General features: G+C 45.5%; 1 protein-coding gene across 1 annotated transcript in view; it reads left to right on the top strand.

The window, feature by feature from the left end:
• Positions 1-916: 916 nt before the first annotated feature.
• ABHD3 (abhydrolase domain containing 3, phospholipase) overlaps positions 917-25,718 on the top strand; it is a 78,269-nt gene continuing 53,467 nt past the window's right edge. The window contains exons 1-3 of the mRNA XM_088469796.1: positions 917-1,216; positions 1,304-1,467; positions 24,650-24,832. Coding sequence (XP_088325922.1) covers positions 917-1,216; positions 1,304-1,467; positions 24,650-24,832 — 647 coding nt within the window. The remainder of the gene's footprint in view (positions 1,217-1,303; positions 1,468-24,649; positions 24,833-25,718) is intronic.

A 25,718-nucleotide genomic window follows, 5' to 3' on the forward strand; every position in this document is an offset into this window, starting at 1 on the left:
ATAGAGTATAGATGGGGAGCCCAGAGCCAGCTGTGTATAGTGTATAGATGGGGAGCACAGAAGCGGCCGTGTATAGTGTATGGATGGGAAGTACAGAGCTGACTGTGTATAGAGTATGGATGGGGAGCACAGAGCTGACTGTGTATAGAGTATGGAAGGGGAGCACAGAGCCAGCTATGTATAGTGTATAGATGGGAAGTACAAAGCGGACTGTGTATAGAGCATGGATGGGGAGCACAGAGCCAGCTGTGTATAGTGTATAGATGGGGAGCAGAGCCGGCTGTGTATAGTGTATGGATGGGGAGCACAGGCTGTGTATAGTGTATGGATGGGGAGCACAGGCTGTGTATAGTGTATGGATGGATAGCAAAGGCTGTGTATAGTGTAAGGATGGAGAGCACAGGCTGTGCATAGTGCACGAATGGGGGAGCACAGGCTGTGTATAGTGCATGGATAGGTTACAGTAGCACTGTCTGTGTGTAGTGTATGGATAAAGAGCACAGGCTGTGCATAGTGTATGGATGGGGAGCACAGGCTGTGTATAGTTTACGGATAAGGAGCAGGGAAGAGCCGGCTGTATATTAGTGGATGGATGGGGAGTACAGAGCCAGCTGTGTATAGTGTATGTCTGGGAAGCACGGAGGAGCCGGCAGGACAGATCATGTGATAACCCAGGCACGGCTCGCAGCAGACACACCTGTGACACAGAGCTGCTGCCGGCGGAGTAATCTGTGACAGGTCGCTGAGACGCCGCTTTGTTAGTACCAGAAGGATGAGGATGATGATGCCGCTGCACACGACGCCCACATCTGCCGATGGCGATTATTAATGGCCTACCCCTGGGAAAACTGCTGCCTTCTGATTGGTCGTGACAGCAGAGGGGGCGGATATTTGCGTCTTCCTGGTGACCGATTGGATGAAGGTGGAGCAAGAACAATCTCCTCATCTTCCCAGTGCCGCACCGCCGGTTCCTGTGCTTCTCCTGCTGTTGCTGCCCGGGGCCGCTGTCATTATTGCATGTGGCTGCAGGGCTGGCAGGGTGACAGCGGGTGGAACAATGCTGGGGATCATCAATCTGCAAGGGCTGACCAGGGAGCTCACACTCTATTTGGAAAGCCAAGTGCGAGTGGGTCTGTTCGGCTCCGGGGTGGGCTTGTCCTTGGTGCTGGGCTTCGGCGCCGCTTATGCCTGCTACTACCTGAGTGCCATTGCCAAGGTGAGAGCGCTGCACGCGAGGAAAGCTTCTCCCATATACATTGCAGCACCGTGTCATTGTGCTCACCTCTCCTTTCTCTCTCCACAGAAGCCCCAGCTGGTGACCGGCGGGGAGCCCCTGTGCCGCTTCCTGAAGACCTACTGCCCAGCAGTGACAGAAACTTACTACCCGACGCTGTGGTGCTGGGAGGGCAGAGCCCAGACATTGCTGAGACCATTTATTACTGTCAAACCACTAGTGCATTACACCAAGTGAGTATTACAGCTGCTGCAGGGCTTTCTCAATATATCTTATTTAATATATATTTTTTAATATGTACCCACCTGTGATGGTAAATATTCTCCAGGTACTCTTTGCTATAGTAAGTATCCCTATGTTTGTCTATTTATCCAATCTGCAGCGTAATCTAAGTACATGTTTTCCTAAACACTCATTGGGCCTGATTCAGATCCGCACGCAAATGCCATCGCAGCGCAGCTGCCATATATCTCACATATCGCAATTGCAAACATATGCTAATGACTCGCCCACTGTCCAGTGCTTAGAGACGCCCACTGAAAGCATCTCACATTAATTGCAAACGCACAAAACCGGAATCATCGTACGCAGATCAGACGGCCATCAGCCTTCTTTGTAAGTCTAAGCTGCCGCAAACATAGCGGGCCAACAGACATGTAGAGGGCTCCATAGGCAAATGCAGGGGGGGTTCCGGTTGCCTGGAAACCCCCCTTACTAGACCAAATCATGCTGCCCATAATTGAAATAGCATATAATACAAAAGTTCCATGTTTTTAAGATGCCCTCAGTATCACAAATGAAATTATTATCTCGAACTGTTGATCTTTTAAAATGTGTCAGTCAGTAATGAATATACTTTTGCACCAACTAGGTTAGGGGTGCACTGATATAGACCATCTGTTTAATTATTAATACTATATAATAATACAATATCCAGTACATAAGGAGACCAATCTGTACATATATGTCCAGGGCAGTGCACGGTTCTTTTTCTGCCCCTCTCGATTCCCGAACTTGCTCAAATGATTTGGAATGGATCCCACATCTGAAATAAAAACATTTAGCTCAGACAGGATGGCCCTACTGTCCCATATAATGGCTTACTGTGATCACTGGTCCTGTATATGTCAGAATTATTACATACTGTACACTTCTGTAAACTGTACTTTGTATGCCGTATATTGTAGCATGTTAAGTGCTGATCATGCCCTATTAATGGACTGGCCACACTTGCTTTAAAATCAAGCATTTGGAAACCCCTTTCTAGAAATCCTGCGTTTGCCACTGGGCTCTCCTGCTGCGAGCACAGACGAAGTGGCTATCTTATGCACGCCCAGAAAGCAGATTTTAAACGATCAGACACGCCTGCATTTTTCTAACCATCTCCTGTTACCCCCCAAATGCCTACTACCTGTCACAAATGCCTACTACCTGTCACTCACTTTGTGAGTGATTCCTCTGCCTGTGCGTGATCGCAAAATAATAGGTGCGGGTGCACAGTGCGACTTTCACGCATTCGCAGTGGCTAACAATCGCTGAAACTGCGTAAATGTCAGCATGGCGTGCGGATCTGAATCAGGAACATTGTGCATTTCAGTATATTAGAAATTACCATTCTGATTAGTCAGCGCTGTAGCTAGACGGCAGTGCGCCCAGTGCAGCACTGCCGCCCCTCTCACTGACTCTCCGCCCCCCACCCGAGCGCTCACCCTACCTTCCGACGGCAGGAGGGAGGGCGGGATCTTCCGCCGATATTCAATGTCCGGCGCGCACCACAGCCGGAGGTCTCTATCTGCAGACCTCCGGCACAGAAAAGTGTGTGCCCGGTGCCGCTGGAGGATGGCGCCAGGTGCACATGACCCCTCAGCCCCCCCCCTAGTTGCGGCCCTGGATTAGTTATGCATATGTTTTATACTAAATATGTTATTTTGAGTTCTGTTTAACATAATTAATCTTATATGCTATACCCCTTGGGGTACACCTACCACAAGTGGAGAACATACTGTAGCCTTTAATGCATTAATCCTGAAATCAAACACATCCTGCACATTTTATTGATTATACAGTATCTGCATTGGTACAGCAATCATTAATACATTTAAACTTGTCTTGTTGTGATCTCAAAAACCTCTCTTATCATAGTTTCCCCCCTAGTTATGTATTAATGTATGAATATCATTAAGTTTCCTATCATCTAGTAATTGCCAATGCATACCAGGCTAATAGTAATGTGGCTGTAGTCACCATTTCTCTGGAGCACTGTTCCAGCCACTGATGCACACTGTTCACTCCTCTACCACCAAGAATGGCAACAGGCCCAATGTCCTTCTGCTTATGGCATAATGACAGTTCCGCAAAGTAGCAAGGTCCAGAGACATAGCATACCTGATCCTTACCACAGGCATACTAGTCCAGTCCCACAGGAGCCATAACCCATGGTCAGCCAGTCTAAAGTAAAATGTACTATTATGGAGGATGTATCAAGCCTTGGATAGATAAAGTTAAGAGATATAAAGTACCAACCAATCAGCTTCTAACTGTCCATTTACAGGCTGTGCTTGAGAAATGACAGCTAGAAGCTGATTGGCTGGTACTTTATCTCTCTCCCCAAGGTTTGACACTTCTCCCTCCAGGTCTGTATGATGGGGCTCCCACTTTTACGCCCTGTACAGTTCCTGCAGTTGTGTTGCATCTGTGGTGTTGGTAATAGTTAGCAATTCATACATTTAGAGAATAGCAAAACACCAAATTTTAAATATTTTAGTGGTATACAACACAATCAATGCATATTACTAGGTATTTACAACAGTAGTGGGTGAGAAGAAATGCCACATGAGCTTAAACTTTACTTTCAATATGCCCAACACCTTGCTGTCTCCACGCATCCCTACTTATGTACTGGACACCAATATGTATACACTAAATTGCCTTTTCTTCCGATTCCTTGAAAAAAGTTTTTTTTAGCAAAGTTTAGCGGATGGCAAGCCAGGGGCATTTTATGTACCAATGAGTTGTCTATTGGAATCTGCTGGAGTATCATGGCACAGGTCGCAGTTCCATTTCTTCAACACCTTTATCCAGAAATGTTGAAATTTCAAGACCACATAATTTGTGAGAATGAGCTAATGGTATCATAGTCCCTTCAGCAAGCAAGGAGCATCTTATGAAGTTGAATGGGGCTGTTATGACACATCACCAGCTGCTTTTAGTACCATTTCTGTGCTCTAGAACTCTTTGATGCAAGGATGTGTAGTCAGGGGAGGCAGAGCCTCACCTGTCATACTCCAGAGATTTGATCTAAAATTGATTAGAATATTACAAAGAAGATATTTATAACATATAGACATCTTTTTTGATTATTGTAATAATTTTTATAGTTAACACTCAACAGCTTTGTGGAGCTCCCTGGGATTGCAGGGAGAGTAGAAATGAGGCATCAACAGCTCAGCCTTGCTTCGGTATAGTCAGACACTGCTTGCAGAGCTGGGGGCAGGGCCACACCACAGGCAGTAAACTGCACAGAAAGAGCTATAAAGAGGCATGCCTCTGAGTTTGGGAGGTGTGCCTTGAGCACTGATGGACACCTTGGATGTGTCATGTGACCAGGAAGTGCACTGCAGTGTTTAGAGATGAGAGCTCAGTCAGCAGCAGCAAGAGAAGACACATTGATGCAGGTAGGGGAATCAATGGAATCTGAAGCTTAGTGTAGTGAGAGGAGAGTTACAGTGAGTAGGGGGTGAGATAGGCTCCCAGCACTCAAACCCATCTCCATGTGTGCCTCCCCAGCCATTGACCTCATCGCACATCACTTCGTTGATGATACATGTGATATTATAACTACATTATGCTTTTGCTGATCAGTAAAGGTACAACTTAATTCTTCCTCTGATTCGATTGAGAGGGAAACCCTGAGACTCCAATCAAAGGAAAATGTTATATATTTGAAAGAATTAGTTTGTTGAAGCCCCAAAGGGACATAGGATTTCAGAGGAGATTTCAGCATTGAGCTAATTAAATAATTAATGTGAACGTGATGCTTGAAGTCAAGTAGGGTTGATCCAAACTCTTCTGTAATTGTGGACAAAGGGCCTGATTCAGAGCCGTTTGCTATTGGCGGTCGTTCGTTCAAAAAAAAGGGGTGGCTATTCAAATGAACCGTTCGCTCATTGCGGTCTGTTCACGCCTCTAAGTCTGAACGAGCGAGCAAAACTTGCGGTCGAAATTTTGAAAAATACGCCCCCTGGCCGCTCGCCCCATTCGTCATGTCCGCTATTTATTTGATTAATCGAGTACATCGAACAGCGTATGAACTGCTCGCTATTCTTGTGGTTGGTTTTTCCTACCACTATATTGCGAGCAGTTCTGACTATAAAATAACCCAGTGACGTGGTCAATGACGCTGCTGTATTAATTATGCACACCCATAAAACGCCCGTTTTGACCTTTAAGCACGCCTGCGTTCGGATCTCCACTCCCAGTTTTCAAGCACCATCCCCTGTTACCACCCACATACGCCTCCCTCTGTCAATCAAAATAGCAGGCATTCGCTATATAGCGAACAAACGATTTTCGGCCGCACAGACTGGTTCGCTCATGCGTATTACAATCCGTACGCATACGCAGATGAGCGAACATCGGTCAGAACGAACGAGCGGCCGCTTACGAGCGGCTCTGAATCAGGCCCAAAGTTTTAATTGTAGATCCTGATATAAGATTTGCAGAGAAGCAAAGGGCCGTCCGTCTTCTAGTTCCGGAAATGTAGGAAGCCTAATGATGGGTACACACTACACGATATGCTCCCTGAGCGATATCGTGTAGTGTTGTCCCCGGCAGGCTGTGCTCAATGTCGTTCATGACATTGAGCACAGCCGCTGAACGATATCATTAACGATATCGTTCAGCGCCGGGCTCTCTCCCCCATTCCCTGACATGCAGCAACCTGACGAGATCGTCAGGTTTGCCTGCATTTCAGCCCGATGAACGATAATGACGAATGACCCGCGGGAACGCGCATCGTCGTTATCGTTCGTGTTTTTGGGGTTAAAAATGGACGATAAAATGGACGACTGAACGATAATGATATCGTTACCGTTCAGTCGTCCACTTTATCGCCCAGTGTGTACGCACCTTAAAACTGAGGGTTGAGGAGCTTGTTGCTGTTCCATGCTGTAAGATTGATAGTTGACACAGTAAGTATGGAAGATACATGGCCCCTCAATTCCTGGTGCATTTGCAAAGCAAGCTGCAGATCCATCACAGCTAAGTTGTTCTCCAATCTCACCCAATACTTTTGTTTACCATGGTCAACTTTGCCATCAATTCTTGTAAGGGCAAATTTTGTGTAATAACCTTAAATTCAGGCATCATTAGACTACCATAAGATTTAGAGCATCTTCATGTCTTGAATACCAAATTATTTTTTTCTCTTCCCAAATTAGTTGTTAACTAGCTTCTGTAGGGTCTTACATGACTCACTTAGAGTGGCAACAGGGAGAATATGTAGCATGACGTGAAGCCTCAGCAGAATAGTCATTTTGATAATACCCCCTCTGCCCAACTAGGTAAAATATTTAGGTCCCACTTTTTAAATTCATTGGAGACCCTGTTAAGTAAATTAAATGGTTCAAAAAGTAATTCTGCTTAAGCTGTCTTAGATAGAGTATGTCTCCTTCGATTCAAGTCTTATTAGCCTTATTTCATTTAAGCTTAAAGGTTAGGGGCACTCATCCTATGGTTGTATATAAAAAAGAGTACCGTATATACTCGAGTATAAGCCGAGTTTTTCAGCACATTTTTTGTGCTGAAAAATACCCCCTCGGCTTATACTCGAGTGAAGTGTAGCGCTGACCGGACGGAGTTCGGTCAGCGCTACACAGCACAAACACACAGCCGCCGGAGCCGGAAGCTGTGTGTTTGCTGTAATCAGCAGCCGCTGAGAGTCTGTCAGACTCTCATCGGCGGCTGCTGCTCCCACTGCAGGAGCCATCTTCCAGCTCCCGCAGTGGGTAATGGGAGAGACGTCATGAGTAATGACGTCTCTCCCATGCAAAGCAGCGGGACCAGGAGCGGGAGTTTCAGGTAAGTGATTTTTTTTTTTATGCTTATTATGTCTCTCTCTACTGGGGGGAGGGGAACTACTGGGGCACTACCAGGGGGCGATTCCTACAGGGGGCACTACCAGGGGGTGATTACTACAGGGGTCACTACCAGGGGGCGATTACTACAGCGATCACTACAGGGGGCACTACCAGGGGGGGATTACTACTGGGGGCACTAAAAGGGAGGGATTACCACTGTGGGCACTACCAGGGGGGGTTACTACTGGAGGCACTAAAATGGGGGGATTACCACTGGGGGCACTACCAGGGGGGGATTACTACTGGGGCACTGAAAGGGGGTTTACCACTGGGGGCACTACCAGGGGGGATTACTACTGGGGGCACAACCAGGGGGAATTACTACTGGGGGCACTACCAGCTGCTGCATTTCCCACCCTAGGCTTATACTCGAGTCAATAAGTTTTCCCAGTTTTTTGTGGTAAAAGTAGGTACCTCGGCTTATATTCGGGTCGAATTATACTCGAGTATATACGGTAAATAAAGAAGGGCTGCGAAAGTGGATCATTAACCTTTACTCAGTTAGAGCAAAGGAATTTGTTCCAACCTGTGAAGAATGAAACCCATTGAAAGTAAATTTTTCAGAATCAGTGGAGAGAGGTAAAAGATGGTCATCACAATGTTACATTAGGTGTATAATGTTTTATTATCCCAAGTCTCCCTTTTTGGTACAGAGGGCCTGATGGTTTATGTACATCTCCGATGGTGGAGCTCCTGCTCATGTTCAGGACCCGTTCTGATCACACACAGTGCCCCCTAGCTGCAGCATGGTAGACATGCTGTAGTGTTCCTTCTAGCTCCGGCGGGAGGCAGGGCGCCGGAGCTAGAGAGGGCATGCACGCGCGACCGAGAAGGGGGCGTGGTCATCGGAAAAGGGGGCGTGTCTATAAGACGCGTCCCCTTTTCGTCACTCTTGGGGGCATGCCCGGCACTTACGGACACGCCGGGCAGCCCCCAAGCCCTGCAGACAGGGAGAATAGATGCCGGGCGCATGCGCCCGGTGTCTATTCTCCGGCGGTGACTGGGCCACCGCATGTTTCTCCACCCGCGGGACACTGTGTCCCGCGGGTGAGAACGGCTCCCGCAGGCTGTGAGGGCAGGGCGCTTTTTGCCCTCCTCCTGGAGGGCAGGGTGCTTTTTGCCCTCCAGAAGGAGGGCAGGGCGCCGCGCCTCGCTAAAACAGCCTAGCGGGAACGCTAATGCTGTGGCCGATTGGGGGTGAGGAGGGGGTGGCCCCGGCCTGCGTTCCCAGAACGTGGGTTTGTCACACACGTTTCCTAGGAATGCCAAGGCCAGGGTCTGCGACGTAGGACACAGATATCCTGGCATCACAAACGGGCAGGAGGCAGCCAGTCTGAGTAAGAACAATGGTCGCAATGTTGATCTGATGCTGCGTCTTCGGGCGCAGTACTCGGATCACAGATGCTGACAGGCGACTTTTTCCTTCAGACGCCTGCAGAATATATACACATCCCTGCTGTGTCCACAGACGAGGCAGCGATGTGTTCTGTGTCCATCTCTGAATCAGGCCAGAGCCCGCTTACTGAGTGTGAGTGTTTCAAAGTGGACAAGAGTCTTTCCCTGCTGTGGAAAGGGATTCAGTAGCAGAGTCTGTGGGTGATGCAGAGCGATACTTTGCCAGTTTTTATAGTGTATTTTGCATAGAATTGCTCTGCGCAATGTTGAAGATAGTGAACACTACTGAGTATACTCCATTTTGGTTCCTCCAGGGAGACTCTTAATACCTTACTAAGATGGCCACTGTCAGTAGTTCTGAGCATGCGCAAAACCATCTTATTTCTGTCTTAGTGTGCCACTGTGGGAGACAGACATTTTCCACTTAGTTCCTCAGAGACCCTGCGACTACTGCCTCTCCAACCCTATTAAAGACGCTACACCGCTAGCCACATACAGTCACCGGCTGATGACCTGTATGCTCCACGCAACGCAACAAGTCTGTGTATGCGTAACAGTACGGTTGTACATTCACATTGCTACTAAATAAACCACCCCATTGGTTAAGTTTGTTGTCTCATGGCATCCGCTAGTGTGTACTTACCCTCTGCCATACCACCGCCACTTGTACACACATATTCCAACATGCAATGCCCAGAAAGATGACACATCTATATGTACCTATGCAGATTTGCATGATTCTGACACTTACACCAGCCTACTCCTGCAGAGGCAGGACAGGTGAGGGAGGGAAGGGAAGTTCCTATGTAGCCTGTGCACAGTAAGGGTGTGTTTTCGTAGTTGCGAACACAAGGTACTGGGACACAGACATGTGTATACGTCTGGAAAGCCGTATTATTTTTAGGTGCTCAGGGGCAACTACTTGATCATGATGATAACGGTTGCAAGCCTTATCGATTTACGAATGCACCACTGATTGTCACACTTCTCGGATGGATTATGGATGCGGCCCGTATTAGGGAGTTGGCTAGACCTATGCCTGAGGCTCAGAGTCTAATGTGCTTGCGGTATTCACCAGGGACCCTCGCAAGAAGGTATGGACTTGGCTGCGTCCGACACACAGGTCGCGGCCCTCAGGATAGGTTCCCTTATACAGGTGCTGGTAAACTCTGGATGCAGTGGAGGAGACATATAGCTTAGTCGACAGGCCGGGTCAGAACCAAACGGACTAGACGGTACCAGGGAGCAGGCCTAAACAGGTCACAGGGAATAGCCGAAGTCAAAATCAGATATCAGATGCAGTACCAGGGGTCAGTCAAAATCACAAACAAAGCCAAGGTCAGAAACAGGTAATGGAATATCACAGGAACGCTGGAGTATGGTAAATGAGCCTATACTCTGGCACAGGAATGCTCTCCTAGACTTCCTTAAATAGGCAGGGCTTGATTTTGGCGCCTTCTGTGGCTACACTAAATTGTGTGCATGTCCCTTTAAATCCCATGCAGAGCGGCGTGCACGCTCCTATGGACGCCGCGGCCGCCTGCACACAGTCGCCGGAGGAGGAGGGAGAAGACAGTGGGCGCCGGGGATCTCCCGCCCGCTGTCCCACGCCAGCCCGGAGTCCAGCGTCGCCGGACCAGGTAAGAGGGACCGGGATTCGGCAGCGCTGTGACACTGATGCTGATAGAAATGACTCCGCCAAATATTAAGGCTTTATGTGCCTATTATGTCACATTTTTTATGTGAACCTTTTTTTCGGTTAAGCCCAATTTGTGACCAACTCTTAATTTAGCCTTCTGCCAGCAGGAAGCTGACACATCTTAAAATGGGAGTGGACAAGAAGAAACAGCACTATGTAAGCCAACAAATGAATCTGTTATGAAATTGAAGGCTGCAATAAGGCATAACATTCTGTTTGTCGTACTAATCTGTCACCAACAAACCAATCAACAACAGTAATCTCACCTGTATTGAAATAGCCAACTACAGTGCCATCTATATACCATTTCCAAAACTCCAATACTGCACACAAAATTGTGTATGTACTGTTTAGCAGTAAAATGACTTTATCAGATATTATTTCTCATGTGACATATTATAGAAATATAGGTGTTGATGCTGAGGCAAAGCAAAAATAGCAATTAATTTGCTATCTGGAATGAAAATACATTTATATTTTTGCATGTAGAGTAAAAACGGGCTGCTTTTGCATGTAGCCTACAAATGCTGGACAGCTTTATTTTTACACTGCAATTTAGATTTGAGTTTAGATACACCTCTCTCAAATATAAATCTCTTTGCACATTTTAAATCTAACTACCCTGCAGTGCAACATAGTTTTGTAAAGGTAGTTGAGTGAAACGTTTGACTTTATGGGGTCGATTCAGTTAGGTACCAGCGGGGCAAAGTGCTGTTGCAATGGCAAAGAAACACTGGCAATGGCACCTCAGCTTGCTCCTATTTGACCCCTATGGGGCTGCGAACAAAATTTCCAATTTCTGAGCTACTTAAGCTGGGTACACACTGATAGATATATCGGCCGTTCTATTGAACAGGCAACACATCTATAGTGCATTGCCGGGTGTGTACAGCGCATGTGCTGTGCAGCACAGCAGATGGCCGATATTTCTGAAAGATATATCAGTCAACTGCTGGTGTGTACAGGCAGACTCGGCGGTGATTGACAGCTCAACTGGGTGAGCATTTTGAATGCCCACCCAGTTAAGCTGCAAGCGCGGCACATTGGGCAGACGATTCGTAAGTATGTATACAGTTACCAATCGTCCGCTACCCGTCGACCTTGTGTGTACCCACTGCAAGCCAACTCATGGCTAATTGAATTGACCCCTAAGTCTACATGTCAAATCCTGTTAGTAATTTTCAAGGACTCAGATAATAATATCATGATTGGATGTTTGTTTGCTCATTCATTTTACTTTATATGAGTGACTTGTTTGTTTCACTGTCCTTGTCTGTGCGCTTTGTTGTGTGTCAGCATCTGTGTGCATTACCATGTGTCAGCATCATCTGTGTGCATTACCATGTGTCAGCATCATCTATGTGCATTACCATGTGTCAGCATCATCTATGTGCATTACCATGTGTCAGCATCATCTATGTGCATTACCATGTGTCAGCAACATCTATGTGCATTATCATGTGTCACCATCATCTATGTGCATTACCATGTGTCAGCATCATCTATGTGCATTGCCATGTGTCAGCATCATCTATGTGCATTACCATGTGTCAGCATCATCTATGTGCATTATCATGTGTCAGCATCTATGTGCGTTACCATGTGTCAGCATCATCTATGTGCATTATCATGTGTCACCATCATCTATGTGCATTACCATGTGTCAGCATCATCTATGTGCATTACCATGTGTCAGCATCATCTATGTGCATTACCATGTGTCAGCATCATCTATGTGCATTATCATGTGTCAGCATCTATGTGCGTTACCATGTGTCAGCATCATCTATGTGCATTATCATGTGTCACCATCATCTATGTGCATTACCATGTGTCAGCATCATCTATGTGCATTACCATGTGTCAGCATCATCTATGTGCATTATCATGTGTCAGCATCTATGTGCGTTACCATGTGTCAGCAACATCTATGTGCATTATCATGTGTCACCATCATCTATGTGCATTACCATGTGTCAGCATCATCTATGTGCATTACCATGTGTCAGCATCATCTATGTGCATTACCATGTGTCAGCATCATCTATGTGCATTACCATGTGTCAGCATCTATGTGCGTTACCATGTGTCAGCATCATCTATGTGCATTACCATGTGTCAGCATCTATGTGCATTACCATGTGTCAGCATCATCTATGTGCATTACCATGTGTCAGCATCTATGGGCATTACCATGTGTCAGCATCATCTATGTGCATTACCATGTGTCAGCATCATCTATGTGCATTACCATGTGTCAGCATCATCTATGTGCATTACCATGTGTCAGCATCATCTATGTGCATTATCATGTGTCACCATCATCTATGTGCATTACCATGTGTCAGCATCATCTATGTGCATTATCATGTGTCACCATCATCTATGTGCATTACCATGTGTCAGCATCATTTATGTGCATTACCATGTGTCAGCATCATCTATGTGCATTATCATGTGTCAGCATCATCTATGTGCATTACCATGTGTCAGCATCATCTATGTGCATTACCATGTGTCAGCATCTATGTGCATTACCATGTGTCAGCATCATCTATGTGCATTACCATGTGTCAGCATCATCTATGTGCATTACCATGTGTCAGCATCTATGTGCATTACCATGTGTCAGCATCATCTATGTGCATTACCATGTGTCAGCATCATCTATGTGCATTACCATGTGTCAGCATCATCTATGTGCATTACCATGTGTCAGCATCTATGTGCATTACCATGTGTCAGCATCATCTATGTGCATTACCATGTGTCAGCATCTATGTGCATTACCATGTGTCAGCATCTATGGGCATTACCATGTGTCAGCATCATCTATGTGCATTACCATGTGTCAGCATCTATGTGCATTACCATGTGTCAGCATCTGTGTGCTTCACTATGTATCAGCATCTGTCTGTTTCCCTTTGTGTAAGTGTCTGTGTCCAGTTTTCCTGCACTAACATGTTGTTACAGTACTGTACATGCATGTGGTCAATATTCCCATATGTTGACAGTTCTAAATGAATGACACATCTTTAAGGGTACAATGCACATTAACCGTCAATATTTCCTCCCATTTGCATTATCCATTCAATTATTTTAATTTCCTTTTTCTATTTAAATATAGGGGAAAGTTCAAACACATTACAGATGTACCAAGGGTACATAGAGTGGGATTCTTTATGGTGATGAAAGAACAGTATAATTATTAGTGAGGAAAGTGTATTACAAACGATATGTGTAGCTGTTGTCAAATTCATTATTAATTCTTGTGAATATTTTGTTTAACTAGGTCCTGAAGATCAGCAATGGAAAATATACAGTATATGGAATGTTATTATGTATACTGTAGATGTGTGCAAAACCAAACATTCATAGCTTTACAATAAACACTGTCTTTTTCTATACACACATTCAGATAACACCATAAATGGTCCTATTCAAATTATCTGTTCTTGATACATGACATCTATGAATTTGTATCAGTGTGATTTAGTTGCACAGCCAACTGCCTTCACCTACACACACACACACTGCGTTTTTATGCTAATGCTGCAGCAGATGGTCTTGATACTGCGATGCCCACTCGCTTCGGCACTAATACCTCGCTGTGTGTATTAAGACGCACCATTGGTCACACGATTTAGATTGCACCCGCCCAATAGAGGCACAAAATCTCCATCTGGACATGGCTGCCTATGTTAGTGCAACTGTGTCTGTAGACACAGTCGCGGACCCCGACACGCACATGTCTGGCTAGCCACCCCCGTTGTCTCCCTGCAACGCCCACCAAAATCTCCCAGTGCAATTTCGATCTGCGTTTTAGGGGGGTTGGGTATGACTTGCCGGCAGTCGGGATCCTGGCGGTCAGAATCCCAACGCCGGGATCCCGACAGGGTTAACATACCGACACTTGTTGGTCGGTATGCTAACCCTCCCCCTCTCCCTACCCTTACCCTCCCTCCCTGGTGCCTAGCCCTAACCTAACCTCCTAGTACCCCTCTCTCCGCACCCTAAACCTAACCTTCCCCCCTTAGTTCCTAACCCGAACCCTCTCCCTAGTGCCTAACCCCGCACCATATCCCTCCCTCTATCCCCCAATACTTATCTTCTGGATTCCGGCGCCAGTATTTAGACTGTTGGCATCTACCAGCGGGGATGCTGACTATATCCTGTTTTATAGCGCTTGTGTGCCGTATTGACATTCTGTGCACCTTTAAGTCCGGCCCAAAGGATTATGGAGTGACAATTTAAAATTGTAGACTTTTCCATTCCTGACCCAAGGTAGGAAACCAAAAGAACCAAGAATGTGGTATTTTCAAGTAAACAGTCTGCAGTGAAAGTTGTGAATGTAGACGATGGGAAAAAAGTACAGTTGTCTTTATCTTCCTGTTATTATTGAAGATACTATCTTAGCACTAGCAAAATGAAGTGCAGTCACTTGTAAAAATGAATGAATTCTATCTCTATTTACATCTCTAGTTGATTGGATTAATTTTAAAGCAGTTAGTCATTAATTATACATTATAATCTCTAATGTGCAGTGGTGTAGCTGGAATCCACTGGAGCCCAGTGCAAAATCTGAGACAATGGTACAGATAGCCCCGCATTGCCATGTCACACGCGCAGATACGTACAGAGGGCCTGATTCAGAGCCGCTCGTAAGCGGCAGTACGCTCGTTCCGAGCGATGTTCGCACTTCTGCGCATGCATACGGTTTATAATATGCATGCGCGAACCAGTCAGTGCGGATGAAAATCGTTTGTTCGCTATATAGCGAATGCCTGCTACTTTGAGTGACAGGATGAGGCGTATGTGGGTGGTAACAGGGGAAGGTGCTTGAAAACGGGGAGTGGAGATCAGAACGCAGGCATGCTTAAAGGTCAAAACGGGCGTTTTATGGGTGTGCATAATTAATACAGCAGCGTCATTGACCACTTCACTGGGTTATTTTATAGTCAGAACTGCTCGCAATATAGTGGTAGGAAAAACCAACCACAAGAAAAGCGAGCAGTTCATACGCTGATCGATGTACTCGATTAATCTAATAAATAGCGGACATGGCGTATGATGCGAGCAGCCAGGGGGCGTATTTTTCAAATAAACGTCCGCAAGTTTTGTTCGCTCGTTCAGACATGGAGACGTCAACAGACCGCAAAGAGCGAATGGTTCATTTGAATAGCCACCCCCTTTTCCTGAACGAGCGAGCGCTAATAGTGTCCGGCTCTGAATCAGGCCCAGAGACTCTCCCTTGAGCAATGACCCAGCTCTTGCATAGATCTATAATGCATAGAGACCCCCCTGTAACAAAGGAAATGGCTGCAAATATCTGTTGTGCCATTCATTACAATATAAAAGGATTATATATTATTATATAGGATTACATATTATTATAGGGTATTAATATTTGAGTATAGTTTAAAAATGAAAAAATATAATTAATTTGGGAACATTGTAAAGTTCTTATCCAGCAACAAATAATGGGGCTGATGCAGAATTCAACATACGTCTGTTTGCAGAGCACAGTTTTGCACTGCCCATGCCTAGAATATGAGCGCACATAAATGTGGGACTGCAGAGCAAATGCCTTCTTATGAGCAGCCATGAGTATGCTGGTGCAAGCATACCCAAACACTATATGCATGGCAGGGCTGAGCATAGCTGAGACTTGTAGTTCGCAGCAAAAAAAAAAAGTTTCTATTTTTCACACATATATTGACTGTATCCCGCCACACACACTCTTACAGGCCCTGGCATAGCTATAACACGGCTGTAGTTACACAGTTCTGTGCATTTAACAACACTATGAAATTATTGTTCTTATGTACTCGATTGAGATACTGTATATTGATGATCCTGCTTGATGAATGTCCACATGAATCATGATGAGTAATGCGAAGCTGAGAGAGATGGCTTGTAGGATAACACATAAGCTAATAAAAGCATGCACCACACTTGCTAATGCTAGCTGGAAAAGAGTACAGAATAAACATGTATATAAATCAATGCTTGGATTTAAAAACATTGGGCAAATATAATAGGGTGAGAGTATCGAAATGTAAGAGTTTAGCAGTAAACTCTCTCACTTTTTAAATTCGACCAATCTAATAGAGTCAGAGAACATGAAAACTCGCATGTTTTTAAAATTTATACTAAAAAAACTCACGATATAAACTCTCATCCAGATGTTTTCCCATTTTGAAGATAAAACTCGACCAATGTGAGAGTTTACTGCTAAATTCTCACATTTTCTAAACGCTAACCCTATTACATTTGGCCCATTATCTTAATGTAGCCAATAAGATGCTAACTAAAGCCATATACAGAAACGATAACTCATTAGAAAGGAGCACTAAGTAGGAATATATAGTATTTATTAAATTGCATAGAAAAACATAAAATAATATATCAAATGTACATCATAAAAAAATATTAAAAATATTACTAAAAGTTCTCAAGCTGTAAAACATCACATTGGAATCACATTGATTTGATTCAAGTTTGCTTCTGCAGTGGGCATCCTAAAACATAAATAATAGAAGTACATGTGGAAATATAAAAATCTGTATTGCACGCTGGATCAGCATGCTGGATCAGGCTACTGTGTTGCATTAAATATAACTCTTTCGCTGTTGTCATTACCATTAACACACGAAGCAATGTAAAGCAACTTTTTTAAAATGTGCAGTCGCAATGCACGCAATTTATTCCAGTATTTTGAATTAAGTGTGTCTTATACTTGGGGCCACTTCTGCTTGGAGAGGCAGGGGCATTTAAGTGTACATCCAGTATAATGGGGGCGGGAAGATGCATCTGATTTTACTTACATGTATCTTTAAGATGCGCCTTTCAGGAGGAGTACTGGCTCCCAAGATGGCTGCCTTTCCTTTTTACATGCTTCTCAAAGTCTAGTACTAGGCGCCCAAGATGGCTGACTCACCTTTTACATGCTCCTGAACATCTCCATAAAACAGATTACATTCTACAAATCTGACATAGAAGCACCAGAAATATCCAAAATCAACAGATTGCATTCCTGCACTGAGATTCACCTCTGCTTCTTCAACTAGAACCCAGACACCCCAGAGCAATGTACTGTGGAAAATAAACTATCTTTAGCTCCATCCAGCTCCCCCCTTAGACATCATTAACCTCTGTTCTCTGCTCAGCAAATGACTCTGAGTTATTGCATTAATAATTTAAAATAAAGTATCCCCAGTCTCTGAATTCTGGAAGTCTGTTAATTTTAAAACACAGGATCCCATCTTTTTCCCTGGAGACGTGTTATCTTTACCCTTGCACAGAATATCCACTTCAAAAGGAGTCTCACAATGGCATTTTCACACCTATACAAAGGAATGGCTTCTAACACCTTTCCACAAGCCTGCTTTGTCCTGGAATAATTTTGAAGTGTGACTCTAAATCATCAACTGAAAATACAAGTTATCTTATTTAGATACTCCTTGTTCAAAATATAACTGAGCATAGCAATAGCCAAATTAAATTAGATTGTTCATGAATCCCATTATAACTTCTGGCTCACACACAGAATTGAGAAACAAAACTAAAAAAAAAACTGCTTGATCTTCTCTCATCATCATATGCAATTCATGCTCTCTCATTGATGACCCAATGTATTTTTACACCTCCAACTTTATGCTTTCACTTCGCTCACCACGAACAGCAGTTCCTATTGATCCAGCACAGGCTTCCATTCTTAAATCCCTTGGCATTTTCAAAAAAAACTCAACGGGGCAGTCGTGGGAAGCGAGGATGAAAATCTCTTATCCGCTGTAACCACCTAAGATCCTTGCCTTTAGGCTCACCAGATTCCTATAGTAGACAAATAGTGGTACCTAACAAATGGTTCTGTGCTTGGAAGAACAGATCTGTAATTCTTGCTCTGTAACTGACATCCCCCGAGCCATCACACTCAATATAAAGAAAACTACAGGGCCCAGGGGCGGATTGGGATGGAAAACCAGCCTGGGAAATTTCTGAAGCAGCCCCAAATGGGAGGAGGTGGAGTCTTTGAAGGGGGCAGGATCTGATGGCATATCTAAGTGGGTGATGGTATATGAGGGTTATGTAAATGAGAGAGAGCAAGAGACCGCCTAAGGGCCTCATTTAGGCCGTTTTATTCATTCACAATGAGTGATAAAACTTGCTGTGTATGATAATGGTGCTCCAGTCAATCACCTCCCAACTGTCATCTGTTTGAAAAATGATAGTTGGGAGATTATTGGTTAGAGCACCATTGATAAAACTAGTTGATAAATGAGGCCCAGATGGGAGAGGGAGAGAGAAAGAGGCATAGGAGGAACAGAGAGAGAGAGATGTCTGAAAGCTGTTTTATTCCTCATCATTTATCAATGTACAGTCCCCTCTCCTTTATATAATAATGCTACATATCAGTGTGTGCTGGGAGCTGTGTTATTCCCCCTCATATATCACTGTACAGTCCCCTCTCTCCTATAAAATAATAATACCACATATCAGTGTGTGGCGGGAGCAGTGTTATTCCCCCTGATATATCACTGTACAGTCCCTTATCCTCTATAAAATAATAATACCACATATCAGTGTGTGGCGGGAGCAGTGTTATTCCCCCTGATATATCACTGTACATTCCCTTCTATATATAATAAAAATACCACATATCAGTGTGTGCTGGGAGCTGTTATTCCCCCTCATACAGTATATCAGTGTACTGTCCCCTTTCCCCTGTTTAATAATAATACCGCAAATCAGTGGGCTGGGAGCTGTGTTATTCCTCCTAATCCATATCACTGTATGGCCCCTCTACGGTAATTAATATAAATAATCCTAAATCAGTGTGTGCTGAGAGATGATTATTAACACTAACATAAAGAGCATACGGAGGAGTGTGATAGCACATTAAGGTGCACCTGGAGGAGTCTTATGGCACATAAAGGGCATATGAAGGGGACTATTGGCACGGGTATATGAAAGGGTCTGATGGCATAGTTGTGGCATGTGGAGAGTTCCATTACTCATATTTTATGCCAATCACCGTCCTTAAACATATATTCCCATTACCCCCCTGCTCCTTTATATGGGGCGGTCAGTGGTGCGGTACAGTGCTGCAGTGAGCTGAGCTCCTTTTTTAGGGCAGAGCCACCACCGAGGACAGCATGAAATAAGAAGCTGTTGCCGGGACCAGCCAGGGCCGGGTGTGCACTGCCAATTGCATACCATGCATCGCAGCATGCGCCCGGCAATTTGGTTTGCGGTGGCTAAGCATTGGCAGGCTGGGCAGCAGCTGTTTTCGCATGCACCCCCGCACGAGGGATTGTCCGGCTGAGGGCGTCGTCATACTGGGTCCCGCAGTCCCTTAGCAGAGGGCGGGGTTCTGGGTGAGTGGGGTGGGGCCACCCACTCGGCCAGTCCGAACTTGGCTGGAAGGAGAAAATAAAGCCTTTCCAGGAATTAGTGGCGAGCTGTAAATGATGCGGCGCAGCCCCAGTAAGTGCTTCCAGGCCGCTGGATACTTGTCCAAATGCCTCTAAAAGGGGACCAGCCCGGGGGGGGGCATATTATCCCCCGCCCAGCCCGCCCCTGCACATATGGTCGCAAAGGCACAACACAGTCATGGCAGTGAAGGGGCTGCTAATGGAAGGTGTCCGGCCCAGCGGGAAGCAGCCCGGTTTCCCGGCGGCCCAATCCGCCCATGACAGGGCCTCTGGTATGCCCAATCAGGTCTGTCCTTTGTAATGCCAGATCTATAGGAAACAAGACTGCCACCAGGGACAAACGTAGGATTTCTAGAGGGGGGTTTCCAAATGCTTGATTTTAGAGCAAGTGTGGCCAGTCCATGAAGAGGGCATAATTAGCACTTAACCAGCTATAATATACATTATACAAAGAATAGTGTATGTAATAATTCTGACATATACAGGACCAGCAATCACAGTAAGCCATTATATGCAGCAGTAGAGCCATCCTGTCTGAGCTGAATGTTTTTATTTCAGATGTGGGCTCCATTCCAGATCATTTGAGCAAGTCCAGGGGGAGCAGCAAAAGAACCTAGCACTGCCCTGGACATATATGTACAGATTGGTCTCCTTATGCATTAAATAGTGTATTATTACACAGTATTAATAATTGACCCTATAGATGGTCTATATCAGTGCACCCCTAGCAGTGTACAGTATGTTTTCCAGATCTCCTAGTTGATGCACAAGTGTATTTATTACTGGCTCACACATTTTAAAAGATCAACAGGTGCTGCTAATTATTTAAATTTTTTACACTGGGGAGATCTTAAAAACATGCACCTTTTGTATTATATGCTATTTCTGTTGTGGTCATCATGGTATGGGCTAGGGAGGGGGGTTTATTGGCAACCAGAAACCACTCCTGCTTTTGTCTATGGCCACAATTGCAGACCTTATTGAATCTTCAGATCTTGCCTGTGTTACAGAGACTTGGCTAGACGAAAATGCAACACCTATTTTGGAAGCTGCGGTTCCAACACATAATTCTGTCATTCACAACCCAAGACTTAACTGCAGGGGAGGGGGAGGTGCCATCTGCTTTAAAAAAATTAAATTTAGGGTCCACCCAATGGAAATAACTCACTCATTTGAGTTCATCGCTGCTCAGAGTTCTACAGACTTGGTATTCAGATTACTTCTCATTTACAGCCCCCCTGGAGATGGAAAGTTATTTCTACAAGAATTTGCAGATATTGGGCCTGATTCAGACCCACTCGCGAGCGGCTGTCCGCTCGCAAGTGGGTCGATGTTATGGACTGAGCATGCGCACGACGGAGGGAGCTCCGTCGTGCGCATGCGCCAGACGCGACGAGCGAAGGAAAGTCCTTCGCTCGTTGTGTCTGATCAAAGGGGGCGTGCTGTCAATGTTGATTGACAGCACGCCCCCTTTGGTGGGCGTGCCAGGGGCGTGCCTCCCTGACGGGGGCGTTCCCACGGGAACGCCTCCCGTCAAAAGCCGGCCCACTGACATCACTAGTGATGTCAGTGGGAGTGATTTTGGCTCTGATAGAGCCAAAATCACTCCGGAGCTTGCGGTTGAAAACCTCAACCGCAGGCTCCGGCTCGCAAATTCGATGGTCGCGATGGTCTCGACCATCGCGACCATCACAATGCACGCTCGTATAGCCTGTGGGTGGTGACCCACAGCTATACGAGCGTCCAGGAGGACGCTCCATGAAAATGGAGCCCGGCCCTCATTCAGAGCGTGCGCTCTGCTCAGAGAGTACGGCTCTGAATGAGGGCCATTGTTGCTGGACTAGCTCTGGAGCATGAAAGATGGCTAATCCTTGGGGATTTCAATGCATGGGTTGAGGATGAGCTCTCACACCTTGGCCAAGACCTCCTGTGCACAATGAATGCTCTGGGCCTCACGCAAGTCACTCCTTCTGCTACACATATAAGTGGTCACACTCTTGATCTTGTCTTCCAGATTGGATTAGAAGTCTATGACCTAAATATAAACCCAGTCACGTGGTCAGACCACCACTCAATTTGCTTCTCAGTTGCAAGCCCTCAAAATAGAACTTTTCCCATGGAGTTGACAAGGTATCGTCCAAGGAGAGGCATGACCCGCCCAGACTCTTGCAGCAAACCTGGATCTCTGTGGTAATGGGGGCCTGTGAAGATCCTTCTTCCATAGTACATTACTATAACAGGGATGTGACAGCTGCAATGGATATTATCGCCCCTGTGCTTATACGACCCCGCATATCACACCATCAAGCTCCTTGATTTGACAGTAATGTTAGTGAACTCAAGAAAAGGGGTTGTAGACTTGAAAGACGATGGAGGAAGACGAACCTGGTAGAGGATAAGTTAACACTAATCAAACATTTGGAGAATATCAATCAACAATCACCGTAAGAAAACAGAGTTCCTTTCAAATGAGATCAAGGCAGCAAACAATAGGCCAGCTCAGCTTATCTGTACAGTGGAGATGCTTTGCAAACCAGCATGCCTGCAGCTTGATGAAACCCTCCCCCAGTCATGATGCAATGAGTTTGCAAAATTCTTTGCAGATAAAGTACCCTCCATCCGGGCTGGAATCCCCACAGTGCCATCAAAGGAGTGCCAAACTACCAAGCCTGTCAAGGTAAGCCAACTGTCTTCATGAAACAGCTTTCACATAATGGATGTAAAAGACATTGCTAAAATGAGAATGTTGAGACCCACCACCTGTGATCTGGATCCTGCCTCAACCAAGCTTCTCATAGGGTATACGGCCCTGTAATTGCAAAAATAGTTCAATACTCTTTGCAGACAGGAATTTTTCCAGAACCACTAAAGGAAGCAATTGTTAGACCACTTCTTAAAAAACCTAATTTAGACTCCGACTGCATGACCAACTACAGACCGGTATCAAACCTTCCTTTTCTAGGAAAGGTCATTGAGAAAGTGGTGGCAATGCAACTGGAAACCTGCCTGTCTACCCTTCATATTTATGATCCATTCCAGTCAGGATTCAGGAGAAGACACTGCACTGAAACTTCCCTGGTATGTGTGCTAAATGATCTTCTGATGGCAAGAGAAAGAGGTGATTGTTCAATCTTAAACCTGCTGGATCTCTGCAGCATTTGATACCGTGGACCACGGGATTCTAATTGAGCACCTGAAAAATTGCTGTGGACTGGTTCTGGAGTAAACTTCATCACTAGTGCCACTTCCATGCATGAATGAGCTCCACATTCAGACCTGCTCGCAAGATGTGGCCGTTCGGTGGCAAAAAGGGGCCGGTATTCAAATTCCATGGTCGCACTGCGTGGCTTAAGGACGCCCTCTATGTCTTAGCGAGCTACGGCACTGAGCGCTCGCTAGTGTATAAAGATGCCCCCTTTTCCACTCGCAACACACGTCCTCTTCTGGAATTGTAGGATTAATCGGTAACATCGAGAGCCATTGGAGCTGCTCGCAGCCCTTGAGATAGCCTTACCCCGCCGCAAGCACTGCGATCAGTGCTGGTTGAAATACATGCAGGTGACGTGTACAATGACTATGCTAATTATGCATGCCCTTTAAACAGCATTTTGACGGACTGACACGCCTGCGTCCGCAACACCACTCCCCCGTTTACAAGCACCTTCCCGTTACCACCCACAATCGGCACTGTCACTCAAAGTAGCGGGCAGTCTGTGTACTACGAGCGCACGATTCCCCATCGCTGAGACTGGCTTGTGCACGTGCACTGCGAATTATACGCATGCACACTGAGCAACAATCGCCCGGCAATGAGCGATCGCGCCTTAGTGAACAGCTCTGAATCAGGTCCTAAGCCCATAGTGTTTAACAGTAGTAAGTAATATTATGCAATTATTTAATAAATTATATTTTGTTAGGGTGACTTGTTTGATCAAAAGTAATTGGCGATGTATTGATGTTTTGTGGGATGTTGTGGGTGGGACTACTCCCATTTATCCTGATAACCCAGATGATGAGGAATTAGGATCATAAGCATTTTGACCAAAAGATTTTGATTAACTACCAGGGAAATCTAGGGGGTCATTCAGACCCGGTCGTTAGCGCCGATGCGCTCGGACTGGGTCGATGGCCCCCCACAGAGCATGTGCACGACGGCGCCGTCGTGCGCATGCGTGAGACACGCTACGACCGACAGCGCCGGTCGTAGCGGGTCTCGATCCAAAGAGGGCGAGCTGTCGATGTTGATTGACAGCTCGCCCCGTTTGGAAGGCGGGCCGGGGGGGTGGCAGCCCAAACGGGGGCGTTCCCATGGGAACGCCTACCGTTTGGGGGCGGCCCCACTGACATCACTAGTGATGTCAGTGGAGAGCTTCCGGCTCAGACAGAGCCGAAAGCTCTCCGGGGCTTACGACAAGGGAGACCCTACCCTAGGGTCTCGTCGTAAGCCCCGATGGTCGCGATGGTCTTGACCATCGCGACCATCACCTTAGGCGGTCGTAAGGCTGTGGGTGTTAACCCACAGCCTTACCAACGCAAAGGAGGACGTCTTGAAAATTCAAGAGGTCCTCCCCTCATTCAGACCGACCGCACGCTCTGTGCGACCGGCTCTGAATGAGGTCCCTAGTCCCTCCTTCTATGGACTGCTCACCAATCCTCTTTTCATTATTAAACTATATAAAGTTATAATCACTGAAGGTTCTTTCCAGAAATCTCATTAAAGCGGTGTACTCTTTTCTGTTGTGTCTTACAGTGAGCTTATTAAAACAGCAGATGGAGGGCAGATTTCACTGGACTGGTTTAGTAATGATGATAATACACTTTATCCTGATTCCATCACAAGACCTACAATCCTTTTACTACCTGGCCTCACAGGAACAAGTCGGGAATCCTATATTCTCCATATGATTAAACACAGTGAAGAACTTGGCTACAGGTAATGCACAATAATATGAATAAAGGTATAAGCACATGTGTAGGAGAACATTTTTGGATACATCTTTTGTGGAATGCTTCTTCAAAAACATTTAAAGTATTTATGAGAGGCTGCAGGGGAAAGGAGCAGCACAGAAATACCATGATAAGGGTATGGTGCATACTTATGACTGATAAAAACAGGATATGCATAGGCAATCAGCGCTGGAAAACATATTGCTAGGCATCTGGGATTGGGCAGGTAGTATTTTTATTGTGTGTATCTATATATGCCATCATGTTATGCAGCACTTCCAGAACATTGAATTATTGCATCAGCTAATGCACTATACAGTGTACTACAGAATAAATCGCTAACAGACACACTAGGGTCCAATTTATTAGGAGCAAAGTAACCTGCCAGCATATGTTTGTAGTGTGGAAGGAAACCAGAGTAACTGGAGAAAACCCACACAAACCTGGGAGGAACATACAAACTGTACACAGATTGGGCCCTCATCAGAATCAAACTTACGACCTAGCACCTTGACAAAACCATGTTGTGTTCCGGGTGAAGGTGGACAAAATTAAAATGTTGAGTCAGATTTAGAGGTCAGAAGCGGTGGCGCATCCATCTCAAGTGCATAGCACAGTTGTAAAATATATGCTCAGTGTTTTGTGTGCTACAGATGTGTCCTCACACACCTAGCCTCAATACGCCATGCGGCGCAAGACGACTGGACGAATGAGGTGCCAGTCCCTTGTGCTGAGCGTCTTTATCTGCCGAATGTGACAAACCGCTTCAGGAGACCGCACTGATTAATTTGATATTCAGCACTTGTATATCTGTGTACATCTGAGTGTGTATACAAAGCACAACTGAACATGGCATGAAAGAAAGCTGCAGT

Source organism: Taudactylus pleione, unplaced genomic scaffold (genome assembly GCF_031769625.1).
Source record: "Taudactylus pleione unplaced genomic scaffold, aTauple2 ptg000093l, whole genome shotgun sequence".
Lineage (NCBI taxonomy): Eukaryota > Metazoa > Chordata > Amphibia > Anura > Myobatrachidae > Taudactylus > Taudactylus pleione.